Source organism: Antrostomus carolinensis, unplaced genomic scaffold (genome assembly GCF_000700745.2).
Source record: "Antrostomus carolinensis isolate BGI_N321 unplaced genomic scaffold, ASM70074v2 scaffold2386, whole genome shotgun sequence".
NCBI classification, from domain to species: Eukaryota; Metazoa; Chordata; class Aves; order Caprimulgiformes; family Caprimulgidae; genus Antrostomus; species Antrostomus carolinensis.
The window spans coordinates 14650-26338 of record NW_010320985.1 but is presented as its reverse complement, the minus strand read 5'-3'; the positions used below and the strand labels follow the sequence as shown (position 1 = coordinate 26338).

At 37.3% G+C, this 11689-nt stretch overlaps 1 protein-coding gene across 1 annotated transcript in view; it reads left to right on the top strand.

Moving 5' to 3' along the window:
- The first annotated feature begins 737 nt into the window (after positions 1-737).
- The window catches only part of DLGAP5 (DLG associated protein 5), a 20425-nt gene continuing 9473 nt past the window's right edge, over positions 738-11689 (top strand). The window contains exons 1-10 of the mRNA XM_010169737.2: positions 738-984; positions 2272-2480; positions 3380-3472; positions 4424-4508; positions 6622-6714; positions 8079-8149; positions 9788-10083; positions 10490-10608; positions 10688-10817; positions 11206-11291. Coding sequence (XP_010168039.1) covers positions 744-984; positions 2272-2480; positions 3380-3472; positions 4424-4508; positions 6622-6714; positions 8079-8149; positions 9788-10083; positions 10490-10608; positions 10688-10817; positions 11206-11291 — 1423 coding nt within the window. The 5' untranslated portion in view covers positions 738-743. The remainder of the gene's footprint in view (positions 985-2271; positions 2481-3379; positions 3473-4423; positions 4509-6621; positions 6715-8078; positions 8150-9787; positions 10084-10489; positions 10609-10687; positions 10818-11205; positions 11292-11689) is intronic.

Here is an 11689-nt window from a genome sequence, read left to right as displayed (position 1 = left end):
CCAACCCAAACCATTCTGTGATTCTGAAAGACCCTGGTTGAGGTGACAGACAGAGTAAAACCAATTGTAAGAACTGGTCCTGACCTCTCTCCAGGAAGAAGGAATGAAACCCTTCAGTAAGACAGGCTTCAGTGGAGCACAGGGATGGAGCTTCTCACATTGCTGTTAGCACAGTGTGTACTGACCAACTGACATTTGCATCAACTCTTCCTCAGGTTCAAAAATAAAAAAATAGGGAGAAATCCTGCTTGAAATAAAAGCTATTGTGTTGCAGTTGCATCCTGGAAAGTCGTTTGGGAAATGGTTTCAAGTCCTCCAGTGCAGGACAGAAATGCCTTTCCATCAGATAGGACACAATCTCAATGCTCAGTGGCGATGTTGCTTCCAAGTATTGTCCTACAACCTTGTCATTTACTTGCTTGTCTCTTTAACATGGAAAACATCTGTGTTGAAAACACAGCACAGCAGCAGGACAATCTCTGGCGGTGACACAGCGTCTCCTGATAAGTCTGTGTCAGACTTGTAGACCATTTTAACAAAGAAACTATCCCCTTGAATGCATAAAATAAAGAGAAATAATAAAGAGTCGTTATTGAAGTTGTCATTTGTGTTTTCTCTGGTACACATACAGAAATGAAGAACCTGGGGTTGTGTTCAGAACATGCAAACTCTAATAAAAAGGGTAAAACCAAACATGACAGCTTTTCCCCTAATGGTTGTGATTTTTGTTTAGGGTCACCAGCATGGCTGCTGCCTCCCAGTTTGCCAGTCGCTACAAAAGGAATTTGAATACAGAAACCCTCAGGACGAAAGTTGCACGCAGAAAATCGATGCTACAAAAGGAGAACCGCCACAAGTTGTTTGAGAAGGGCAGACAGTTTGGATTGGTTGATGTCAACGTTCAGCTCTCAAAAGAGAGGGGAGTTTCTCAACTGAATGAGACAAGTGAAATGTGCTCTCAAGAGAACAGCAGTGTAAAACAGAGTAAGTAAAGACTTGTTATAAAGCTTTTTTAAAATTGTTAAAAATGCCTTTAAGTAGATTTAGTAACGTTATCACAGGAGCCTAACTGTAGTCAACATTTTAATTTGGAAAAACAGTTCAAGATTTAAAAAACAATGACTGCCAGTTCTTTGCTGTTAAGAAAATCAAGAAAATAAAGTCTTAATACAGCTTTATCCTCCTCACTGCTCCAGTGGTATGAACGAGGCTTCACTCTGATGTGTCTGCAGCAGCTGAAAGAAGAAAGCATTTTGCTGTTATTATTCAATAGGAAATCTCATAATGATTGTTTTGTAATCCAAGAAGTAAAAAATCTGGATTTAAAATCTCATCTCACATATACCTGGTGTCTGTCATGTGGTTAAAGTGTGCTTAGAAATGGGTAATTGGATATTATAATTGGGTGTATATAATTATAAATGGGTAAAAGCAGAACATAATTTTATTTTTAAAATTGCTAGTTTCTAACAATTTATCTTTCCTCCCAGAAAATTAGGCCTGCATATATACTGACTTCTGCCTCCCTGGCTCTCCTGGATTCAGTTAATCTTTTAAAAAGTGTTAACAGGTTTCTTTAGAAATAGTTTCACCTTCAGTATTTTGATACAAGAAGATTATTGGAAAAAAGAGTGCAAGCCCTATGTAATCATGACAAAATTTCAGAAATTTAGATCTTGATTATCCTCAATAAATTTTAACTTTCAGTAGATACTGTTTTTTTCAGATAGATGTGTAAATCGAGTTTAGCATCATCTTAAGGTTTTCTTTCATATCACTTCTGCTTCATTTATTTTCAGCCTGAGGCAGACTTTGGTATCTAAAGCTACCCTGGACTTCATCTGTCAATGGCATTACAAGTGTCTCAATAGAGAAACGGGTACAAATAAACTAAATAAGTAGTTAAAGTTTACTTTAATAGTAGTGACATTGCAGGAACAGCCTGTACACTGTAAAATGGATATGAATTTACAGTAGGGAGGTGTGTTTGGAAGTTGAAATTTACCATTGAATATTCTTAGTGGGAAGGGTTAAAACAATTAAGAGAACTTAAGCTTTTAGCAAGCTAACAGATCACATATATTTGCCTTGTAAGACTTTAATTGAAACTTGCACACACAGATTCTGCTCTTTGACCTATTGTGTTCCTCTTCTATCCTCAAAAAGCTTTTTTTAAATTTTCTGACTCCCTTATTGTTGAAAATAATGTTGATATGGCTGAAAAATACCTTCAAGATTTTATAACATGTCTGTCTTCCACCTTTGCTTCAGAACAATCTACAGATGCAGCCACCAAGAGGATGAATGAACGCAAGGAAATGCTCCAGCGCTATAAAGAAGAAAAGGAACTTAGAAAACTGAGAGAGCAGAGAGAGAAAGCAAAAAAGGGTGTGTTTAAAGTTGGGTTATATAGACCAACTGCACCTGGATTTCTTTCACTTCTACCTGAAGATCCAGTGATAGTAAAGCCAAGAGAGAAGGTAATAAGACTAATAATAAATATCTAAATGAAGTATATATAGTATTAGTATGCTAACAGTTCTATTTGTATACCAAACTATGTGTATGTTATGGCAAATAAAGTTTATTTTGGAAATACTTTAAAAATATCTGTTTTATAATAAGGAACAGTAAGGGAGTAATTTGGCTTTTTTTTTTTTTTTTAAAGCAAAGAAGCTGAAAACAGTTCTAGTGATATGTTGATTTTTGTATTTATGACTATGTTCTCAGTGCAAAAACTGGAATGGTTCATCCACAAATAAAACAGCTAAGTTATTTTAGAACTAGGAATTGTTCCTATTTAGTCCACCTGACTTGGAAAGTTTTTCAGATTACACAACTGACCCATTTTGACTGTTAAGTGCATGGACATGTTGCTTTTCACACTTGGCATCTCGCACACTTTAACACTGATGAGGGTGAGAATCATAGAATCATAGAATGGTTTGGGTTGGAAGGGACCTTAAAGATCATCCAGTTCCAACCCCCCTGCCAGCAGCAGGGACACCTTCCACTAGACCAGGTTGCTTAAAGCCTCATCCAGCCTGGCCTTAAACCCTTCCAGGGAGGGGGCATCTACAACTTCCTTGGGCAACCTGTTCCAGTGTCTGACCCCCCTCACAGTGAAGAACTTCTTCCTAATATCTAATCTAAACCTCCCCTCTTTCAGCTTAAACCCATTTCCCCTTGTTTTGTCATTAACTGCCCTTATGAAAAGTCCTTCCCCAGCTTTCTTGTAGCCCCTTCAGGTACTGGGAGGCCGCTATAAGATCTCCCCGGAGCCTTCTCTTCTCCAGGCTGAACAGCCCCAACTCTCTCAGTCTGTCTTCATAAGAGAGGTAGAAGGAGTTTAACTCTTGTTTCTTTGGGTTGTTTCCAGGCAGCTCCTGCTTTCTCTGGGAGGATTACTCGATCAAAGGCCAGGAACCAAGAAGAAAAAACAGTGATCCCAACAGCATCTAAGCAATCTATGGTTTGTTTTTTCTTTATATAAACTTCAGCAAATAAATTTAGAGAAAATGATGCCATTATCCTTCAGACCATAACTCAGGGTTGTAATGCTTACAAGTTGAGTGCTGTCTCTAAGGAAGTTTTCCTGATGAGAAAGACAAATTAGATCAGAAAAGCTTTCAGCAAGCTGATAGGCTGCATTGTGCTGAACTGAGCTACAGAGAGTTTGATCAGGTCAGTACAAACAGAAAAGTGCACTGATCTGGATCAGTTTTTCAATACAAAATATTGTAGTCAGCAAGGACTGCAAATGTGTGTAGAGGTTAGTAGTAAGATTGAAGTTACATACTCTGGGTTTGTCTTGGAGAACCAGTGCATCTCCCTTGAATGCAGGAAGTCTGACATGAATGCAGATTATAAAGTCAGTTCATTCTTCACTCAAAAATCACTTCAGTGTTGGCATATTTTTTACTATGAATCTTGGCAGCCCCTTCTGCTATTACTTGTATTAAAAAAGTAGTTTTTTTGAGAAATTTCTCCAGCAGTAATCTGTAAAAGAAGCTATAATTTGAATTATCAATCTTGCCTGACAAAACTTGAATACATTTGAAGGATTTCCAGTCATAACTTCAGAAAGGGACAACTGAGCTAATACTGATTTTTTTTTTTCCTGAAAACTGTTTTTTAAAGTACCTAATATGTACTATGTGGTAGTAATTGGCACCTAGCTTCATAGTAAACTGAAACTGTTTCTTAAATATTTTTCCTCATTCTTTTTCTGACAAATTCTTAATTTTGGATAATACATGTCAACATGTGTCTAAAATGAGCTATTTTAGTTATCCTTAACTTCTCTTTACTTTTTAAAGCCCTTTGTGCCAAATTACTTGAACCTTTATTTTACTGATGAAAGAAATTAGGTTGCTCCATTTCTGGAAATCTGATGCTTCACAAAAATTATCTTATCTCGTAGGTCTGTGCCAACGGGCAGAGTGTGCGCCCTACACAAGCAGGACATAAACAGATGAATACAGACAAAGTGGCTGAAAAAGGGAAAGGTATGAAAGCAGAATGATTCCTACATCTGAATCTGAAAGGACACTGCTGGTTTGTTTTTCTGACTCAATAGTTGTGACATTGTGGGAGGGAGAGCAAGGAACATCTTCGTGAGAGATCCCTGGGACGTTTGTGGGTGTAGCAACAGAGGAGTTTTTATGACAACTGTTCTTACCAACTATGATAAGGGCAGCAGCTGGCAAACTATCAAGCGTGTGGCTCTAGGTATTGCGTGTGCTTGTTGCCTCTGTAGGCTGGGGAAATGGAATGCAGGATACTCAATGCTGTCCTGGTTACTGATTATTCACCCTAGGAGAGGGGGAAAGAAAAAGGTCAGTAGGCAGAATTGCATGACTGCTGCTTAAGGGTTTGGAGCTCTGCAGAGCTTTCTGTTTGTCTCTAAAAAGAATATCAGATGTAGTAGCTGCTGCTATTACAGAAGAGCAAGTGACTTCACCTGTAAAGATGAAGAGTAGCTGACATAAGTAAAATACAGAATTTTCCTTGGTATTGTGGGTAGCCTGAAAAACAGCTGATTATATGAGCTGTCAATATTTTCAGTGAAGTCTTTCTTCTCTTTATACAGCAGATATGCTGTTGTCTGTGGTCTCTAAATGAAAATGCTTGTGTTAACTCAGCATTGAAAAACATTTGGAAAAGGATAGCCTACTGGTAAAGCATATTAGCATATTTATATATAATGTTGGGGATAGGACCATGAAATTCTGATGCACACTAATGCAACTGCATAAATGTGTGATTGTCTTCTTTAATAAATAAGTACTGTCTTATGGTTTCATATTTTACAAGAGGTCCTTCTGTATCTCTCTAGTTATTGGACTTTCTCTGTGAAAATTACATATGTCTTTTAAGGGGGGAGAAAAAAACCACCCAAAAACCAACCAAACAAGAAAACCCAACCACTCAGCCTATGACATGTTTGTTTAAGGGAGCAGAATACTTTTGATTAGAAATTCTTCCTGGTAGCACAGTGATGTCTAAGGCTAAGTCATGTGGAATACTGATGTTAATGCAAGATATTCACTAATTCAGAGTGAAATGACTCTTGCATCATTAACTTAATTAAGTAGGCAAGCAGCAGACCTTTATTTAAATAAATTGTAGTCATGCCTTCAATGAATACTGAAAAGGTCTATTATCCATGCTTGATATAACAATTAAAACATTTTTTTTAAATTGTCATCCACTAGAGTTGGTAATGCTTTTTGCTGAATTAAGAATATGCATTGTATTTATTTAAACATTAGTATTAAAATGTTAGGGAAGATAATGTTTGAATAAATCAGTCTTATCTAGTAAGTTTTTTCCCAATTTGTCAAGCTGCTATTCTGTGGAAGCTAGAATGACATTAAAAACACAAGTGGTGTTAACAGTAACTAGGTGAGGATGCTAGATTTCAGACAGATATAAAAAGAGAGAGTATGAAATAAAGAGCTTCTGTTACATTTTTCTTTGCAGGAGAATGCTATCATTTTTGGAAGGAAACTAAAAACAGTACTAAAATACAAAGATGAAAATTATTAAGATGTGTAATAAAGTCCATGGACTTGAGTCCTATTTTATAAAATATGCTAGGTGGGATTTGTCTTAATTTTAAGAATACTTTGTTAGATGACATTAAGTTCAGACCTTAGAATACTTTCACATAACGAGCAGGGCATCACTTTGTTACACAGATGGTTTGTTTAACCTTCCAGTCATGCAAATAACCATGGCAAGTTATTACTCTAGAAAGCTTCATCTGTAAAATGGGGGTGATGTTAACTCTGATTGCAGGGAACATTCAGAGAGTTCCTTAAGCTTTGTACACAGCAACTAGCACACTGGTATCTTGATTTTATTAGGTCCTGGGTGTACTACTCTATAACAAAACCATCTTCAAGGTCCTTCAGAGCGTTGCCTTGATGCCCTGGCTGAGCTGTGCTGTTCAACTTTAGAACTGCTGGCACTCAGCAGTTGATTCTGTCAAACTAATGCAGTTACTAATTGCTAGTGCATTTTTCTGATTTCTACAGAATGAAAACTTTCAATTATATGACTTGAATGCAGCTTCTTATTAAGCTTTGTAATCTCTGGAATTACCATTTCTTACAGTGTTGCAGACTGCAGTCCAGACAACCTCAAATATAAGAATTACCAGAGCAGCTGCCTCTGCAGCTAGGCAGATGCTGAAAACAGCTACTGCTGGTAAGTGAGGCAGTGAATATAGTTCCTGCTTGTGTACCTCAAGCCTGAAATGTAAGTATTTGGAATAGTGTGCTGTAAAGAGAAACCATCTAGTACTGGGTAACAACGTGTGTACATTTATATCCTGCTGTTAGGCTCATTGTCAAATGATCCACTAAGACAGCTCTGTTGTCTTTAGGATCTTACTCATATCTCAAGCGCTCTGTTGTGCTGTAGAGATACATATCAGCTTGTTCTGAACTGGCTTAGCACGCTGCATTCTGCTGTGTAACTATCTCCTCTAAATAGATAGCCTGTATGTAAATCATGTCAAATTGTCCTGTAAGAAAAGGACTAAATACTGTATCATTTAGACTTTCACCTGGAACTCTATTGCACTATTTATATCAAGATGTTGAAACCAACATTGGACAGTTTCCTATAAAATCCATCAGTGTGGAGCATCAATATCCATATGGTAATTATAAACTGAAAGAATAAAAACAGAACTGGTAAAGATTTGCCAGTTTGCTGTATTGCTGTTTAAGGACATATGATTATTAAGTCTGTGCTCAGGAACAGATACCTCTGGAACTGATGAGAGCCTGTGTTCTTCAGGTCAGGAGTTTCTGTTTGTCCATATTTGCCTGTTTTCTAGAATAGAGGAGCATGATGGTTACTGAAGGGGAAATTTTTAGTATATATTTTTGGTCTCAGGATATTCTCTAGAATGTTTTGCAGTGTCTGTCCTTTGTATTATATATGTCAGAAGCTAACCCCTAGGCTGAAAGCACGGCTTTGATAGTATCAGTTGCAATTCACCAACAGAAATCCTATGCCATATAGAAATTAAAAATCTGAACTCAAAGTGACTTGATGTGATCTTCAGCCTTTAAGGAAATAAGGTGACTTTTTTTCATAGAATCATAGAATGGTTTGGGTTGGAAGGGACCTCAAAGCTCACCCAGATCCAACCCCCCTGCCATCAGCAGGGACACCTTCCACTAGACCAGGTTGCTCAAAGTCTCATCCAACCTGGCCTTGAACACTTCCAGGGAGGAGGCATCTACAACTTCCTTGGGCAACCTGTTCCAGTGTCTGACCACCCTCACAGTGAAGAACTTCGCTGTTTTTAGTCTATGACAGCATCTAAAGACTAATGACTTAATCTGTTTTCCTTTCTTGGTGATACATTTCTTAATAAGCTATTAAATCTTAGGCCAGGTTTTCTTTTGAATTAACTTTTGCACCTCTAGCCACCTCCCACTCAAGAAAGAAAACAGTCTCTCCCTGTCTCTAACCATGGGACTTTTATAACAATCTTTTGGTGAAAGATTATCTTAATCAGATGCCTTTTTGACCTTTGGGAGTTACTCTCATTCTAGGTAACCAGTCACAGAGAAAGACAGCAAATGTAGGAAAGCAGAAGAACGCAGACAAACCTGGCACTACAGAGGTAGGTCATTTAATATTTGAAATGGAAAAGCAATAAAACTGATTTAAGAGCCAATAACCATGTAATTGCAGCTCAAATATACTCGTGTTCCAGCATAGAAGGAATAAGAAGTTCACTAATAAGCTAGATTTTGGGAATAAGCTGTGTGTATTTTTATTGCCATATTTTAAAAATTAAGATCAAATGTATTTTGCTTATATGGATGACTTGATTACTATTCAAGTGACTTAAATTAGACAATAAGTTCTTATATGATGTATCTTATTCTGATCTTTTAACTAGTAGCAAAAAAAAAAGGCCTACTTTGCAGTTTTTAATCTAACATTTGTAAATTTTGTGCAGTTTATTCCTTTTTGAAGCATACTCTGCAAGTCTCCTTTTCATGCTGAGGTAACAATATGAGACTTTAGAAGCTAAGGAATAAATGTGGTTTTACATTTTGAACCATGAAAAAAAAAAAAGCTGGAAATGTTATTGTCTGCAAGGTAGACATATCATAATTCCAGGCAGTCATTGTGGTTCTGTGTCACTGCTAGAACAAAACTTTTCTGCCTCTATATAGAGACAGCAGTATGTGAATTCTTCATAGCCCTGCAACCCAGGTTCCCAAACGATTTGCATGTGAGAACTATCAATGATTTTTCTCATTCTTTGAACTCCACTATTCCCTGTCACCTTGTGTCTCCCTCACACCTCCCATCTACACCCCTGTTTCCATAACTGCAGCTGTGCTCTAGCATTGTCTTGAAACTGGTGCACTGGCAGGAGGTAAGAGGCACTTAGATCTTTCTTTGACAAGTGCCTCCTCACAGGCAGGAGTTGCTTTGTGCTGCCAGTTGATAAACTCTTGCTGTAACCTCAGTCATCTCGTTACAAGAAGTGTGTTCAGAGTTAAATTCAAAGCTTACATTCCAAGCAGGGGTGGCTGAAGTATAACAAGACTTTAAGTGGATTGAAGATACATACTTTCTTGAAAAACAAATTAAACTTTTTTGGCTGGTTTGAGCTAACAATATCTCAATGTAGGTATCTCAGAAATGTGTTCTGTGTGACGATCTGGCCACCCATCTCCCAGGAATGTGGATTCAATTTATTGATTAACGTTTTCTCCTCTTTTAGTGGCATTCTGTGGTCCTACCTGCACTTGTCTGTGGCTGCATTCCTCAGCTATCAGCTTATTTTAGCTTGTTCTTCAGTCTTTGGATTAGAGTATGTGTATAAACTGTGATTACTCAACAAGCCTAGTTGGATTTGGAGCCTGTAATTCTGCTCTTGAGGAGTTTATCACCTTAAAGCATATTTTTTTTATAGCAGTGGGAGCAAGTGTTTGATAATTTTAATTACTATTTTGGTAGATGAGATGTTCTGCTACTTTAACCCCTTCAGTGGATTGCTGCATTCCTCATTTTGAAGTACTACCCTTGTTGATAGAATGATTTGCAGGTGTCAAAACCAGTTGGGCCTATTGGTAAATCATAACTTCTGTACACATATGCTATTGTAGAAAGCAACTTACCTGAAACTGTTCCCTTCCTGATGGCTTTCAGACAGTCATGTTATAATTCAGCCCATGCCTATAATAAACACTTAATTGATTTGATAATGTGGTGTTTGCTTTGTCTATTTGTGCTGTTATAGGTAATTCCTTCTAAACATGAAGCTGATAAAACTGCTCAACTGGATCCAGTGATGAAAGGCTCTGCAGCTGATTCTAAACATGCAGTGTCAGTAGAACTTCACCAGGAACAAACCTCCGTGGAAAACAAAACCAATTCTGCTGAAGGGAGACCCAGAACACGCTCTTTTGCTCCTCAAAACTTTGTGTTTCAGCCATTAAGTGGATTAGCAACCTATAAAGTTACACCCATGACTCCTTCTAGGGCAAATGCATTTTTGACACCCAACGTCTGCTGGGATTTCTCAAACTCTCCAGTGTAAGATTCTTTCTTCTCATGGCCTAAAATGCAAATGAACCTCTCTGTGATGATACAAAAAACATTGTCTTTCTATAGACATTCCCTGTATAACAAAATGTTGTCACATTGAAATATCTGATCATCATGGTTGCTGTCATTGCTTAAATGTGGACTTAATACAGCAGGAAAGAAAGCAATATAATCAATAATTCTGTCTGTCCTTTAGAAGTAGAGCAGCTCCATATATTGGGGATTGTGCCATATATATCCTCACAGATTTATTAATTTTGAAAGGATTTTCTTGAGTTCTCTAGTGTTGTGTGTAGGATTGCCTTCTAAATAGTGCATTTCTCTGTATTTGGACATATTTGATGTAAATTTCTCAATGTGTCAAACTCTAAATGTACTTTTTGTTTGTTTCCAGTAATATAATTGAAAAATCCAGTGAAACTAAGACAGAAGAGCCTGATTTTAGAAGTCAGGTTTCACCTGATGGTAAAGGCATTGAACAGCAAACCACTGCAAGTTTGGAAGGAGAAGAAGGTAGTAAGTTCACATTTAGTTTATTCTAATGTTTTTAGTTTTCACCAGATTCTGAACAAATGCCTTTCATATTTTTCAGCAAGTGAATCAGATGAGAAAACTTCCATTCAGAGATCAAATGAAACAATTCCTGTCTCTGCAGATACACCAGTGCTTGAAATGATGTCAGATAATACAGGAGAGCAAGAGCATGATGTACCCTATTTCAGGTTTGGGTTCATTTGTTTCACTTCCCTGCTGTCTGTTCTGCAATCCCTCACATGGGTAATGAGACATCTCGATTAGCTTATGGTGGTTGGTGTCTGTCATCAGTGACCTGAGTAGGCACACATTCCTATCTTCCCTTTTGTGTTGTTACCACAAGTAAAGAATATAAAAATCTGGAGACTACCACCTTGTCCTCAGGAACACAAGCTTGAAAGCAGCAGAAAAGAAATTGCACCTCAGCCAGTCAGCAAAATAAAACAGCCTTCTGCTCAAAGACAGTGTAGCTTCTCTGAAAGTAAAATAATAATGATCAGGAACAGTTATAAGTAGTGACAGCAGTTAGAAAGCTCTCAAAAAAACCTTATTTTGTCACTTTCCCTTTATTTTTAGAAACATTCTTCGGTCTGAGACAGAGAGGCTGATGTCTCAGTGTCTCCAGTGGGATGGAAAATTTGAGCTGGACATTCCAGAGGATGGTAAGACTGAACTGTAATAGGCAGTAGAAGGAGTGTTATGGTAACTGAAGGGAACATTATGTGTATCTGAATATATTTGCAAACTAGCACTGTCTCAGCACTTAGTAAAAGTTATATTAGATAAAGTTTAGAGTTGTATCTGCCTCAAGACAAAAAGGCATGCTTTATCTCCTAATACTAAAACTTAGGTGTAGTACTTGACTCCATAGTTGTTGACACTAAAGTGAACAAAATGCCTATTGAAATAGTTTTTCTTTTGTCAGTTTTAATTGTATTTAAATTTATTAACTTTTAACCAAGCTGATTTTTTAAAAATAAAATGACATTTTAATGTAGAATAAGTGTCCTTATCTGGGAAAATGAAGATGACTCATCAATGCTTATCTTAAAGATTTAAA